This window comes from Plodia interpunctella, chromosome 10 (assembly GCF_027563975.2).
Source record: "Plodia interpunctella isolate USDA-ARS_2022_Savannah chromosome 10, ilPloInte3.2, whole genome shotgun sequence".
Taxonomy (NCBI): Eukaryota; Metazoa; Arthropoda; class Insecta; order Lepidoptera; family Pyralidae; genus Plodia; species Plodia interpunctella.
Window position 1 is genome coordinate 9,869,305 of NC_071303.1, and position 17,180 is coordinate 9,886,484.

Genomic DNA, 17,180 nt, shown 5'->3' on the forward strand with positions numbered 1-17,180 from the left:
CATTAAGGTAGCAATTGAATTAAAATGTTCCGGTGATTTTCCAAATAATTTTTCTAAAGAAATTAAAAATTAAAATCTTGTTTGCGTGCTTTACCGATTTTGAGAACGCACATAAAACATAGTTTCTATTCCGTCTTTGCGCACAGGCCCTATAAACTGGCGCACTACCATTCGAAAGCCTTGATTTTCCTATTTAGCGTCGTGTCCTTCATCATTAGTATGTTAAGTGTTTTCTGGCCTTAGAATTTGGAATATTAATTCAAATAGAAGTGCCAACTTATTTTATCTGTCGCTTTCACTAAAGATCGTAGATAAATAAATAAATATATTACGACAAATCATTTAGATTGAGATAGCCCCAAAGAAGTTCGAGACTTGTGTTATGGGACACTAACTCAACGATACTATATTTTATAACAAATACATATACATATAGATAAACATCCAAGACCCGGGCCAATCAGAAAAAGATCATTTTCCATCATGACCCGACCGGGGATCGAACCCGGGACCTCTCGGTCCAGTGGCAAGAACTTTACCACTGCGCCACCGAGGTCGTCGAAAAGAGAAAATTCAAATTCGAACTGTGATTGATTCGATTTATCGTATGAATGTGACGTGGGAACACCAGACGAGGAAACACTATTACAAACTTTAATTTTTACTTGTTTTTAAACTATTGGTTTATATTCCACACGTCTTAGATCTGTCAAAATCAAACAACAAAGTTAACTTTTATGGTCTCTCTTATTTTATTCCGATTTTTATGTTTCTGACCCTATTTTCAGCTATGTAATATATCTGTACGTGTACCGATTGATCACGAAGTCACGTGCGGTGATTAGCGGATAAATATTGTGATTTACTAATTATAGGCTCTTATGTTCGTGGAAATAAATTAACACGAAAATATCACACGCTTGAATAGAATCAAATCATATAGAACTAGCTGTATCCTGCAGCTACGCTCGCGACAAAATATAGTGTAGAATATGTATGCGACACCCTATCTACTATTATCGGATTGATATAGCACTAGCTTCGCCCCGGGCCTCCGCTCCCGTGGGAATTTTGGGATAAAAGGTAGTATGTGTTATTCTAGGATATATTCAACACGTGCACCAAATTTCATAACAATCCGTCCGTAGGTTTTGTGTGAAAGAGTAACAAACATACATAAAGGATGGGTAGGCTAGTACTTAATCGCCTTGTACGACATCCACGCGGAAATCGAATGGCCTATTCTCAGACGGGAACCACCGATTTTAGACTTAGAAATTACGAGATAATAAAAAGCAATGTGCAGAAGGCCGAAGATTTTTTCTTTCATGAAAGAATACCCAACTGCAAATAAGTGTGTGTTATTGTATGCAAATGTAGGAATATAGCACTTAGCTATTAATTAAGTGGCTATTATAGTAGTTGATTGTTCAATTGATGCCGACCTTCGTTTTCGGTGTCAATCTCTCATGGGAATGTTTATCTAGGCATTTACATTATAAGTAGGTAATTTATTAACGTGTAAACTATTGTTTTGTGCCAAAACGAACTCACTTCAAAAGACTGGGTTTTCCAAAATTTGATCTCTCTTCTGTAGTAACTCCTATCAATAACATGAATTAATGCCCAACGGTTCTTCAAAACCACCTATTATAAACCATAAAATAATTTGTCTACAATTTTCCTATATTATTTTACTTTTCGTAATAAAACTTTCAATAGGTCACCCTATAATTACCATAAATTTATTACCACAAGCTTTTATTGTCGTCTGACAAAAATCCCATCACCGTGTTAAATAGCTCCCTCGTTTGGTGCCGATTTTGGGTGCATTGCAATGCATTGTCATGAAAACTAAAGCAACATGGGAATTTAAACTCTGAATTTGGAGAAATGTATCTTGCAATATTTGATTATTAGGTACAGACAGACAGACAAGCAAACAACTGGACAGGTGAAACTAGATGAAAACATGTAAAAATGTAGGCGTACCATGCTTTGACTATGACGATGGTTCAAATTTGGAATTTTTTGTCGATTATGTATTACTATTGGAAGTATTGTGGTATAATTAACTAATGTATAACTTGATGGTTAGGATAAACCCGTCTCTTTAACACTAATTAATTAGTTTCCCTGCACCATTGATGGTGCAGAGTAGTATATACGGCACAACGGAGATATGACAATTACTTGCGTGTGTGTGTGTGTGTGTGTGTGTACAAATATAGTAAAACATGCTGTAACCGGCATGGGAGTAGCATTCACATATGATTTCTAATCGCATTATATTCCGATATCTACACTAGAGATAAACCCAGAGTTTATTTGCCATAGATAATTTTTTTATCATATCTGCAACAAAGTATCTAAATTATCCAATCAATAGATCAATCATTTTTTCCCCTGTGTCATGTAATTTTGAATTGAATAAACACGCGTTTATATTTAATTGGCAGTTTTGGTTTGACACGTTGATTGACGGATTGACGTCACAAATTATTATAATTAGACTGAAATGCTCCTGGATTTGTTTGGATTATCGCGTGTGGTTCTTTTCTGAGATATCTATTCTTTAGATTATTCGTGTGGCCCTAGAATATAACCAGTCTATAATCTATATATTTGCCGTGGACGTGCCGCGCGTCAGAGTCAACCTCCTCAACGAGGCGCCGCCAAATATCGTTCTATAAATAATCGTCGTCGTATGAGGCGATTAAGGGCCAAATTAACCTTGGCAGCTGATAGGTTAGATAACAATAGAATCCCAGTGAGAGTTAAATCCTTACATATGATAAAACAAAGTCCTCAACCGCGTCTCTTTGTTCGCGATAAACTCAAAAACCACTGCACGGATTTTCATGCTGTTTTCACCGATAGATAGTGTGATTCCTGAGGAAGTTTTGGGGTATAATTTATTATGTTTTTACACGAGCGAAGCCGGGACGGGCCGCTAGTAAATAATTAGAAAGTCTAAAACAATGTCTCATTTTTGATACAATAATACATGGATCGTTTTATATGAACGCGACAACTTTATCAAAGTCTTGATTGAAGGAAAAGTCGAAGCTCGGAGAGGGTAAAGAAAGCCACGAAGGTCATTCATGGATTAGTTGAAAGAAAAGGCAAGGGTCGTGTCGTATTGGGAGGTATCGATGGCAGAGGATGGTTGTAAATGGTGGCTGCTCTACGCACAAGATCATTCTTAAATGATTGATAATAAATAATTTTGTATGTTGTAGTAATAAAAGTTTTGTTTGTCCCCAGGTGGGCGGCGGCACCGGTCCAGGGGGTCGTCGTGCCCTGGAGCTGATCCTCAGCGGAGGCCTGAAGTCTCTGACTCGGCCCGCCAAGCCTGTCCGCAGGGCTGCGTCGCGGGACTCTGTGCTCGCCCAGCCGCAGCCGTTGTTAGAGGGTGAGTCTCACTTCCGGCAGCTAGATGGGTCGATGATGTAAAGGAAATTGCTGGCAATAACTGGATAAGGATGGCCCAGGACAGAGATGTTTGGCGTAGACGGAAGGAGGCCTATGCCCAGCACTGGGTCGCGGAGCCCATTATTTCAGCTGCAAGAAGCCCACTGCTAAAATATATATACTGTATATGGTGCCTGTTATGGTGCCTCCTATCGTCCTGTGAATGTCATACGTGGGTCGTTCCAGATTCCGCTTGAGCTATCTAGATATTTAGACTGCAAGTTGGTGACCTCCAGGACCATCATCTCAGCTGTGAAAAGCCTGCTACTACCATGGAGACCTTTTCTTTTCTTTTATGACGTGTAGCTCCACCGTAGAGTGTGGTTCCGCCTTAGAATAGGACCACACCTATTGTGATATGAAGATGTTATATGTGGGTTGTCCCAAAAGCCGCTGGAGCGACATGGTATAAGATTATATAAGGGCTCCAAGCTGGCGGCGACTGGCTAGAGCAGGTACGAGACCAGAGACACTCCAATTCGATTGGGTTGGAGGCTAACACTCATTTTATTGGTCTCTGAGCGGATGGTAAATAAGTAAGGATGTCATTATCATCATCAGACATTTTTAACGTTCTCACTGTTTGGGTACTTGCCCATCCTTATATAAGAAGTACGGGGCATGATGCACCATGAGGGATCAAAGGCTTAATGTGCCTTCCTAAATGTGTCATACGAGGTAATTGAGGGACACAGCCTTGACAGCTGGGCAATTATAGCATTCAAATGTTCTCATAGAAGAATTGACGTTTGCAAGCGGCAGGTAGATTGAGCTGATTTTTTGTGTGGAGATAGAACTGGAGGGTGACTTAGGCTATTTTTAGCGTGGGCTAAAACTAGTTGTTTACAACTAAAACTTTGATCGAACCACCGGGATCGAACACCACTGTAACAAAGTTTTTGTCGTGAAAACGCGTAAGCATTCATTAACGCTTTCCGCTTTCTGTTCTGGTTACTCAACTATGTGAAATTAATTTACAATCACCCTTTTTTTCTAGAAATACTCATAATGTAATGGAGTCATGCATAAATTCGCTAAGCTATGGCATGTCGTGCAAACTCTGTCGATGAATTACGTAAGACACGTTAACTATAAATTATCTTCAATTTGCATAGAATGATGGTATCTTCCCTTATGCAACTAGATTATATATAACAGATTCATAATTTAGTATTTGTTCTGTGTGCATTGACGTCGGCAAATCCGTAATATCCGCTTATAAAGGTATGATTTATTCTCCTGTACTGCTGCATAGATTTTACGTTATTTTCCGTCAGCAATCATCCATATTAATGTTATAAATTAAAAAGTCTGTTTCCACGTTTGCTTATCCGTCATTCGATTTTTGGTGTGAGATAGTTGGAGAGCTGCAGCGTGTCATAGGCTACTTTTTACCGCGGGCGGAGTCACAGGCTAGTATATATATAATCTTAATCTCAAAATGATACGCAATATATGACGTTCCACGGACAGACAGGCAACTTTCGCATTTATAATATTAGTATGGATACGTCGTTTTGAGTAAACTGAGAAAGGCATGTAGCATGTGTGTTGTTTTTAGAATAATGATTCATCAAGTGATTTTAAAACAAATTCGAAGTTTAATGATTTGGACTTAGCGCGAATCAGTCATTCGATGAGTCACGTGCACTCATACTAGTTATGTACACACAGTCAGGCAAATACTAAAACTGCTAGTTTTAAGAATGATGATTTTAATAATGATGTAAATTCGTCCTCCTAATTTTTAATATATGTATAGAACCTATATTTGTTAATTGACGTCCTTGGAGAAAAGGCTGCGGTGAAGTTTGTTGCGCCGCTTCTTCTTCACCTGCGCTTTGGAAGCCGGCAGTAGACTTAGTTTAAGTAATTTTTGACGTCAATAAGTGATGTATATCATCCTAAATTGAATAAAGAATTTTGAATTTGAATTGGAAGATGGGGTCTTTGTCCGGTTCCTGCCGCAATCATAGAGCGTCGAAGCCTGGGTCCACATATCTACTGTTTTCTCCCACCTTGCACAGTATTTGGCATCCTTAATTGTCAAACTAACCTCTCTCATCTCTGCATGTTCAGCGTATAAAAAAACCCTTAACATTTTGATGATTCTACTGTGATTTTGCAACCGACTGCGTGCGTGGAGGAGGCGGGGATATGGAGTGGAGTGGCCCTATTCTAGTGCGGAACCACACGTCACAGTTGTCGAACCAACCAAAAGTATTGGTATTTAAGATTGACTTTCTTTATTCGAGTCTTACAGTCTTCATTACATACATTTAAAAAGGGATAACAGTTGCTGATAATAAGACTTCGTTGATAAAATAGCAAACGATGGCGGGATTTAAAAATTACAGCGCGACGATGTTGCCAACCATGGACGTATAAAAAAAGACTTTCGCCGAACTCGGACGACACGCCGACGCGAATGCGTGAACATTGCGTAGTTAGTATGACTGCATTTATTTACCGTAATGAAAAACCAGCAATGTATTCTGAATCTGCCAAAGATTAGCAAACTGTTCGACGACAGTGTAGAGTCTACATCCATGTTGCCAACCAACTATGCTAATTTGTTCACCATCGTGATTCATGACTGTGCTGTGTGTTATAGCGCTACAAGCAAGGGCTTCTCTATGCATTTTATCGCATCACCTTCTTATCTGTATTAAGTCGTATGGTTGAGTTGCTGCGTCGTGTCTACTATCTGTTCATAATTTTGTCCGTTTCACGTAACCTCCTCCCTGCGCTGTACTAAACTATGAAGTAAATTTCCCTTAGAGGTGTTCTTTAATAATTTCGAAATTAGGGCTTTGAAATATCTGAAAAGGTTGCTGGTGTCCTTGGTGCTGCGGTGTTTGCTTACCATCAGGCAAAAGCCATGCTTCTTTGCCCACTATACTAAAAAAATATATGTTGTATTTTTAGAGTTGAATAACAATATGGGTACATCCACAAAAAAACAATTGAATACGTCAGGGAAATAAAAAAGGTAATACCTATCGTTTAATATATTTAAAAAATAAGTATATTACTTTAAGTAACAAAATATTTGCTATATATAGATTTTATGGATGATTTTCTCTATTCAGTGATTGAAACCTGCTGTGAAAATGCTAATGTTTAAAAGGTCAATAACAATTTCAAGATCTAACTACATAACTGAACCTCAGTTCAGATGGGCCCGGGTTCAACACATTTGAACTTTCCTCATTACAATGCGGTGTTGCGACCTCGCCCGAACAATGGCGTTGCGCAAACCACAGATTAGAAATTACCACGAAATTACCGAAAACAGTTGTGTTGTTGACGGCTGACGGCACTGGACTGTATATAATGTGCAGTTTTAGCCCAATGAGCGTAAAAATACCTCAGTTCTTTGTAGTTCTTTTGCTATGGTGGTTTCTTCAAAAAATCTATAGGAAACTCTTGAGACCCTTATTGTTCCCAATAGAACCTTTAGTCGTTCCTTCAGAGGAACAACTGGAACTGTTACGATAGCGGTTTTTGTGTGTAACAAAAAATGGGTGAAAAGTAAGAAATTATTGAAACTAAAGGGCGAAAAAGTAGGAAAGCGGGCTCTGGTCTCCGACGCTCTATGGCTGAGGAAACAACCGGGAAAACGCTCAGATAAGAGAGAGAGAATATGAATGAAACAAGAAATATTAGATCTGAAAATCTCCAGGACTTATACACGGCCGTTATAACATCTGTGTGTGTGTTCGCGCTTCTGTTGACAAATTGTTCTCGTGTACTATGTACTGTGTATAGGAAGGAATGAAGGTATGACAATCGCAGCACCAATTGTAATAGCACCGATTTGATTAGCACCGATTAGAGGGCCAAGCAATATTTTTCGATTTATTTTTTAAATATTTGACGAAGCTTTTGGGGATACTTTTTACTTCTTTTGACGAAGCGCGTTGCGGATGAATTTCTATGATGACGAAGCATGTTGCTGATAATTGTATGTAAAAATTATATTGTTAATTAAGTAAAAAAAAAAATCTTTTCGGATAGGTATTCCAGAAAAAATATATTGAGTTCTTATTTTTTAACCTGAAATATTTTATAAGATTTTTTATTATATTCCAATTGTTTAAAACAAATAGATCATGAGGATCATTAGTATGTGCCTCCTACCTAGCACCCGTACTGGTGATGAGATTGAGTCTTGTTATAGAAAAATCGATATAAAATAAAAATACATTTTATTAATTCCCCTAATAGCACCATAATAAGGAATTGATCGGTGTAGTAAACAGAACCGTTGGGTGCTATTCGAATTGGTGTGCTGAATTGCCTCGAGGAATGTACTCTTACTTTCTCTTGCCATTGTTGGCCTTATCTGTGTTTTGTTCGTTATTTCGTAATTCATTTTGAATTATTGCCACACAATAGTAATCCTACCTTTGCCATTTTGTTATCCATAATTGTAAATTTTCTATTCTCATATTTGGAGCTATGCTCCTGTCGAATGTTACACACGCAAATAATTCATTAAAGTAAGTTTATGGAATAAGTCCGCTGTTGTACATGTATCTCTCTTAATTTTAATTATTACAATAAAGTTAATACAAACAAACGTGTACAAAATGTTTCTAATTAAATACTTGAATTTGTGCCATTTGCAAAATACCGTTTTTCTGGCGCAGTCAGGTAAAGTTTTAGAATCGAAGCGTTTTGCATGGTGCTAATTAATTGGAGTTTCCATCACCGCCAGACCTTCAGAGGGCGATGTCATTATTATTAATACGAGAGGCGCAATTAAATAAACATACATGGTATGTGACCCGAGCCGCGACCGAGCGCGATACATATTCATTTTACAATTTAAATAACCCTTTGTGCAAAGGGTTATTTAAATTGTAAAGGGATTTTTAATATTGATGTGATAATAACTTACGTAATAACTTAAGACAGAAGATACCTTAAGTAGGGACTAAATAAATTAACCGACTTGGTATTAAAAAGGATCTCACAACTTTTTACGGTAGAAAAACTGAGCTGCGAGACTTGGTTTTTTCACAGCATGTTTAAGTTAATTTTTTAAACTGATAATTACCAACCAGTTGCACAGACAGTTACAAAAATGTCTTAAAAACTCAACAAACAAAACGTAACTCTCCATTTCGATCCGACCAATACCGGAAACGCATCTATAATGCACACTATACTTTCTCGAGAGTAGTGAAAGGGACTTTCTGTTACGTATGTGATGTGCAGCGCCATGTCACATGGCATCGATCATGTAATAGACGAACTGTTCAGTGCGGTTTTTGTTATTATTATTTTACAAGTAGATGTTGCCCGGGGCTTCGCACTCGTGAGTATTTTGTGATAAAATATAGCCTATAGCAATCTTGGATAATGTACCTTTCTAATGGTGAAAGAATTTTTGAAATCGTTTCGGTAGTTACGGAGATTACCCGCTTCCAACATACACACTTCATTCCAACTCACAAATGCTTACATCTTTATAATAATAGTATAGATAAAACTAGCTGACGAAGTTCAAGGGAAGACTATCCGTTTATAAATTCATGGTCGGCTTTCGTTTTTCTTTTAATTATTATTTTTGTATGACACAATACAAATAAAGTTTATTGTATCCTCTTAGTTCGCTGCATTCTCTTTCCACCCAAAGTTTGGCTGGAAGACATTGCTTTTGCGTTTGCGTTTGCGACATTGCATTTATATTTGAACACCTAGTTACTTATGTTTATTATATAAATAGTGCAACAGAGAGTTCATATCATAATATCTATGCATCGGGATGCTGGCATAGATGATTTCTGTGCCATCATTCGCGAAATGTCAGATTAATCAGAGTGTTGCGACGGATGAGGAATCTCCGACAGAGTCCTATAAGTACAGTCAACAGCACATCTCACCGATATTACCGCGACTCCGTGTCCTGAAGCTCACAGACGAAAATATGGACACATAAATTAAAATAAGATAAATTCAGATAATCTAATAGCCTTTGTTTATTTGCGGAACAAATATATTTTATTTTATTTTTTTGTTTATGTTAATAATGAAACTATATCTCGTTGCCACCAGGTCTGAGGAAGTGCTCCACGGTCCTCGCCCTGACGGACCGCGAGAAAGCGCCAGAGCCCATCAGAGCCCACAACCGGCTGCGGGCGCCTTCTGTCTGCTCCCGGTGCTCATCGCTGCTGTCCCTGGCTGGCGGTGGCTCCAGGTCTGCATGCCAACTTTACTATAATAATAGGAATCATAGTGTCAGAGCCCACCAGAGCGCATACCGGCTTCGGGCGCCCTGAGGGTCCATCGGTGCTGTACCTAGCCAGCGATGGCTCCAGGCCTATCGACTGTCTTATTATATCCTATTAAAATCTTCTTCAAGTTAACACTTAGTCAATAGTGGCCATCGAAATATGTATAAGTATAATTAGCAAAGGTCTTTAGGGTTCCGTCCCAAAATAAATCGTGACCTATTACTAAAACTCCGTTGTCCGTCTGTCTGTTACCGGGCTGTAATTGAATGAAAATGATAACGGATTCCCGCGCGAAAGTCCAAAAAATAAACAAAATTAAATTACATACATTGTAAATTTCGCTTGTAATGTAATTACACATTTATTGAGAGTGAATTATTATTGTTTAAAATGAATGTCTACTGACATTTTATTTCACCTCGAGAAAGTTTCCATTATATAAATTACCATAAAAAAAATCAGAATGTTACCAGAAACCTTTAGACAACACACCAAGGTGCCTGGCCACAGTAATTACTGCACTTCAATTTATCAATCAAAAAAAGAAAGTAGTTGTTTTCGTTAATTTATCAATTTTCCAAAAGAAAGTAGTGATTTTGGTTAATCAATTTTTACCACAAATATTTTCTCCATAGTTTACCCGTAATTTTACTAATATTATAAATGCGATGGTTTGTGAGGAAGTGTATATGTATGGTGGTTACTCTTTCACACAAAATCTACGGGACCGATTGTTATGAAATTTGGTACACGGGTAGAATATAACATAGAATAACATATAGGGTAACTTAGGTTTTTATCCCGAAATTCCCCAAGGAGCGAAACCTCGGGTCGCAGCTAGTAATAAATAAATATATAAGAAACAAACCAGAGAGACTGAGTGAGCCCAAAAGTACCTAAGTTCGAAACATGCCAAAATCGTTTCTTCAGAAATGAGACCTTCATAAGCATTTTAACACGTCAAATTTTAAATTCAACTCCGCTTTCCTATGTTTTCGTATCCACTTCGCATGGCCGTCATATTTTGTAACATAAACATTTAGATAAACATCCAAGACCCATTCGTGCTGATAAAGATCATTTTACATCCTAACCAGGGTTAGAACCCCGACGTTCGATGTATCAGTTTCAGAGCATCTCAAATGAGTGTTGACGTTGCAGGCGTTGTAACATCACAGCCGAGTCTTCAAAATTTAAAGTTTTTAAGCACATAAAGCTATTCAAAATCATTGCAAATTCACCGTCCGTTGTATGGAGTTCGATGCAGTGCAACTGGAGGTGTATGTACTTATAAAAGGCCTATATACATATTATAAAAGGCATTGTTATGAGACAGGGCCGGTTCGAGCATATTTTCGTCTGAAAATTATGACACGATACGAGTATGTTATCTCATTACAACGCCCACTCATATTTCGTAGTCGCGACAACGCACGCACCTCATATATGTATAAAGTGGCCTTTTTCGATTATAAATATCGATAGCCAAACTTTCGAAAGTTTTATTCGAAAATTCTTGGATATGCCCTATCTATCATATACCTAGTATCGATAGCTATTTTGGAGCAATACTATTATCGATATTATCGAACCATGATGACGATTAGACTATCAATACTATCGACAGTATTGGATTTCCTCAAACTATTGATAGTCTACCGAAACGCTATTGATAGTTAACTATCGAGCGGCAACACATTGAGTTTCGTGTGCGTGCGTAGGTATATAATGTATAGTCACTATAGTTGACATAATGCAACCCACAGCGGAACAGGAAACTGATGTAATTGACGAAAGAAAGGAAAAAAAAGAAAAAGTTCCCGTTTGTGTTCTAAAATAGATATTTTGCTGGGAAACTTATTTAATCAGAAAAATGATTACTCCCTTTTGGGGTTGTTTGTGATTACATAACTTATTTCCAATTTTCCGTTTTCAATCAGCTGTACTGAATTTTCTTCCCAACAAACTAATAACAACTTTTACTAGGACAATATGATTCGCAGCTGTTGCTGCGCCTGCCTTTGAAAAAGTATCTATTAGTTCAGATTAGGTATATATTCTACCTAGATGTATAGAATAGAATAATTTCTTTGCAAGATTTATATGTACCATATTTTATCGTGCAATTAATTCACAACGTCCTCAATTCCTCATACACTCACATCCAAATAAAAAAGAAATATCTTAATTTAATAGCCTTTCAAAGTCCCCGGTTTCGGCGAAGGCCTGACGATGTCATGTAACGTCCTCATAAGATATATATAAGACCATTCGGGGTAATCAAAATCAAATCATTTATTCAGAAATTAGGCCTTCACAGGCACTTTTTCACGTCATATTCTAAATTAAATGATGTTTACCAAAGCTACAAACTACTAGCATTTCGGAACGACCACTGCTGTGAAGAAATGCCGAAAGAAACTCATTCTAACAGTGTTGGTCCCTATTATGCCAGAAGGGCTTACCATTTTTTAAATATAAATTTATGTATAATTGTTTATCAGTAATATAACAATGTAAGTACACCATAAAGTAGATGGTCAAAAGGTATACTGAAACATATTATGATTGTGATCAAGTGCTGATGAAAGGAAAATATATATACCTATATATATGTATAATTAACCAAACAAAAAAAAAACTTTTAATAAAAGATCGAGCTGACCAGTTCCCCCGGTAGTTTATCACCAGTTTATTGTTATTACACCAGCGTGTCTTATAATTCATCTCCTTATCCTCAGGTATTCCCTGGACGGCGCCGGCGGCGGTTTCGTTCCAGCCGCTCCAATCAACTGCAAGCTGTGTCTAGAAGACGCCACAGCCGACAAGGTCACCGTCATCTCCGGTTGCGGCTGCCAGTTCTGTACCAAGGTCAGTCATTATGCCATTGAAGATGCTACGGTAAATTTTGTTGCGCCTCTTCTTCACCTGCGCTTTGGAAGTAATTTGAATCGAACACGACGATACAATTAGTTTTCAATATATTTTTGACGTCAGTAAGTGATGTATATCATTTTAACTTTTATAAAGATATTTGATTGATTTGACACCTCGATTTTCCCAGTTCCTTTCTCAGCCGTTCGGCGTCCGGAGCCCCGGGTCCGCAACAAACTTCTCTCTTCTATTTTTTCTTAGCTGTACCGTTTATTCAGCGTTTAGTTGAAGTGAAAAGAAAAATGCGTTTATTCAGACACTTTTAAGTTATCCACGTTAAATATTACCTAATTAACCTCAAAGCTACAACTACATGAATTTCGCAAAGCTGAAACATTTGCCACTAGTTAAAAAAATATAGCATCAGCAATCATATACACACTTATCAATATACATCCTACAATTTCTGTAAATAGCCACAGCATTGAATAGATCACAAGCACGTGGAGTTATTAATAGCAGAGTGCATAGCGACTAGCCGACGTTAATTAAACCCGGGATCATTACAGAGTTCCGATTGGAGGTTTGATTGTATTGAACCGATTGGAAATAATTGTCGGCTAAATTGGAAGCAAAACTCAGCCAATAGCGAAATGACGGCAGCCGTGTCGATCAATGGTTGTTTAGCGCGCGCTGAGTTTTTAAAACAGCAAAGATTTAATTACAAATATTATGAAATTGAGTAAAAAAAAACATGGGTGCATCAGGTCATTCATATAATGTCATGGTAACTAAAGAGAGACGTGGGAAAGTCGATCTCTGTGGGACGTTAGTCATAAGCTTTGCAGGTTTTGAGCTATCCTAACGGTGAAAAAAAGAAAATATTTATTTGCCAAAAACATGAGTACAAATATATAAATTGATGTTATAACGAATTAAACGTACATGTTTTACTGAATATAGGTATGCAAATATAAAAGAGAATGAAAGAGAGTTTATTTATGTTGAGTTATTAGTAACTTGTTTTTGCTCTGTTTAATCTCAGTTAGACAACGAAGACATTGCGGAAAACATTCAAAAATATATTTGTTTACCTCCAATTATTTATTGACATTTTTATGTGTACTGACGGCACTGACGGTCTAAACGGTGGTCTTCCTCATTTTTAGGAATCTATAAATAAAAATGTCGACATTCTATTTTATATTAGCAGCCCGGCCCGGCTTCGCTCGGGTAAAACCATAATAAAATTTTCACAGAAATCACCCTATAGGTAATCAGATTTAATTCAAAATAATTGAAGTTCAGGATTCGAACCATCAACAGTAACAACGTGAATTCAGTGGTGTTTACCGCTGAGCTGTCTACTCATATCTTTAGCTGACGAAATTTTGAATGGGATTATTCGTTATTTCTCTTCACCCTCATTTAACTACCCTAAAGGTCAAATTTTAAAAAATCCTGAAACACGGGTTTCATTATTTTTGTTGCATAGCATTTGTGCCAAGTTTCATGCAGATAAGTAAGATTTTGGATATTTTTTATACAAACTTTACCCCCAATTTTTACCTCATTAGGGGTGGAATTTTGAAAATTCCTTACTTATCTGAGCCTTACGCAATAACCTGAAGCTACTGCCCAAATTTCGCGTTTATAGCTTCTATGGTTTAGGCTGGGCGTTGATTTGTAAAAAACGCTTGTTCTTTTATATACATACCTATATAGATGTTCTTGAACTTACCTAGCAAATATCCCGTTGTAAAGGTGCGCTTCCACTTACACGATTATACTTGTAACGAGACGGCTGTCAGTTTATTTATTTACTAGCTCTTGCTCGCGGTTTCGCCCGCGTGCATTTCCCAAGGGAAACATTTATTTTTCCGAGATGAAAGGTAACCAATGTCCTTCTCCGCACTTCAAACTACATGTATGAAAAAAAATTCTGGAAGATTGGGTAAGCCGGTAAAGCGTGAGGAGGTAACAAACTTACTTTCGCATTTATAATATTGGTTAGGATTTTATTGAGAAAAGCAACAGCATTACATAGTGAATTACAGATAACTAACAGATTTCCCTGCCTAGGACAATATTATATATATTTTAAAAAATAAATATTCGACATTGAATTAAAAAGTTTGAAAAAAAATAAAGAATTTAATTTATTTCTGGGACTATGTTCCCGTCTGGTCTGGAAGCGATAGAAAACATAGGATGCAAATGCTGCATCTCTCTATTCATGCGCACATTGTAAAAGTCAATAAGGGAATGGGCTATTAATGTGAGATTTTTCTCATAGGCCAATGGCCTAGCGATCACTATTCCAGAATCTCAATTCTATCAATAAGCCCACTATCCATCAGTATTAATTGATAAGACATCGATCGAATATCTTGGATTTACAAATATTTGTCCAACTGTGTCAGCTTTGGAGATACCCAAATATCTTGTTTAGCTGGTAGGTACTAAGTCAGATTCTGTTTAGCTGATGTAATGATAGACTCTTAGACAAAACTGCAATACAATTTTCAGTTCGTTCAGAATTATGATTACGGTCGCTACGCCCCTCTAAGTTTGCAATTATGCGTCCTACAAACCCACATAGGACCCGCCTAGCTGACAATTGATTCGGCTCGCATAACGGCAATATAGTTCACATTTACATGTAAGTTGTTTCTTATCTCGAGTTTAAGTCGCTTACTGTATTTGGTACAGTGAACCGCACAACGAAGGTTAAACAAAGAGGAGACACCGTTTTACCATTTGTCTAACAAAAGTTGCGTGAAGATGCGTTGAAGCAGTTTAAGTTGCCCCCCGATCGCGCTAATAACATCAGTTGCATTGCTATTGAACCTCGATCGTTCATTTTTTTACTAAAAGCTTTTGGCAATGCTGAAATTACAATAGCTGACTTAACATGTTATAGGCCAGGAGACGGCTTGGTCACGTCAGTCCTTTTTCAGGAGTCAGAGCAAGGATTTAGTAGCTTAATAATCATTGCATTATCCGATATTTCGCCAATTTCTGAAACAGATTTAAACTGAAAGGATTATAAACTTCCATGCAAAGCCATCTCCATAACCGCAGTCAATGTACGGCCTTACGTTTCATGAGATTAAAGTCCAGTGAACTTTGTACGTTATCTATGTTTTGTGGTAAATTATGTACCATTCTGTTAAGCAGCGGTAAAATAAGGAAAACAACAATAGCGTTCTATGAAACAGTTGCACAGAAGATAAAACGTAATGATAGTTTTCCTACTAAATGCTACTAATATTATAAATGCGAAAGTTTGTAAGGATGTATGTGTGTATGTATCTTTGCTACGCTTTCACGCAAAATCTACTGGATCGATTGTTACAAACTTTGGTACACGGGTAGAATATAACCTGGAATAACACATAGGGTACTTTTTATCGCGAAATTCCCACGGGAACGAAGCCCAGGGGTTGCAGCTATTATTACATAATTTAAGACTTGAAAAATGCCTGTGAAGTTTTAATTTGTGAAACTGTATACAGTTTATTCAGAAATTAAACCTTCACAGGCACTTCTTGTTGTGAATTTTAACATGTCTTCTTCGCACAATAAATATAACAAACGAATAAACAAATGGTTTGATTTAGTAATTTTGGTTTAATGACATAAGGCGAGGTTTCCCTTCAAATAACATACAAACATTAAGTACAATTTTTGTTGATCTATGCATACAAATGACGAATACATTTCAATGGAGTTGTATCTAACACACATTTAAAAGAAGACGATAACGCGCCATGCAATTTAAGCACACTACAAGCAATCCTACAGCCTGACTCAGTCCACAATGGACGGTGATCTTCGAGGAAAAATTGCGAGTTTTCTCAGAAATCGCTCGTCATTGGGCCTTCAATTAGTTCTGTTGACATTGCGAAAATAACCTCTATATAGGGCTATTCTTGCCCGTTATAGTCTGTTTCTCTCTCTCTCTCTCTCTCTCTCTCTCTCTCTCTCTCTCTCTCGTCGGAGCGTTTTTCCGATGCCTTCCACAGCCATAGAACTTAGAGTTGATTTTTCTCCACTTCTCTTTGTCGTTTTCATTGTAACAGGGTTCGATCCCCGGTCAGGTCCAAATGGAAAATGATCTCTTTCAGATTGATCTGGGTGTTGGATGTTTATGTATATGTATGTATGTATATGTTATGGAATATAGTATCGTTGAGTTAGTATCCCATAACACAAGTTTAAAACTTACTTTGGGCTAACTCAATCTGTGTGATTTGTCCGTATATATATATATATATATATATATATATATATATATATATATATATATATATATATATATATGTATATATATATATATATATATATTTTTTCTTTCTTATCGAACGTGTTATAGCAATAACAAGTTCAAGAGGAAAGAAAATAATTTTAACCAAGTTTTTTGTATGAATGCGATTCATTTTAGGTTCCTAAATGGAACTGAGTTGCATTGGAATCGTTCTATAAAAGTTTATGGTAGGCCTGCTGAGCTGCGCCATATTTTATTCAGCAACAAATACTGTATACTACGAGCACGATTATTTAGTAATCCAGAACTGGACACTA

At 37.1% G+C, this 17,180-nt stretch overlaps 1 protein-coding gene across 2 annotated transcripts in view; it reads left to right on the plus strand.

Moving 5' to 3' along the window:
• LOC128672826 (uncharacterized protein) overlaps positions 1-17,180 on the plus strand; it is a 92,508-nt gene that overhangs the window by 30,100 nt on the left and 45,228 nt on the right. For both annotated transcript variants that reach the window (XM_053750254.1, XM_053750255.1), the window contains 3 exons: positions 3,268-3,415; positions 9,541-9,682; positions 12,461-12,590. In XM_053750254.1, the coding sequence (XP_053606229.1) occupies positions 3,268-3,415; positions 9,541-9,682; positions 12,461-12,590 (420 nt within the window). The remainder of the gene's footprint in view (positions 1-3,267; positions 3,416-9,540; positions 9,683-12,460; positions 12,591-17,180) is intronic.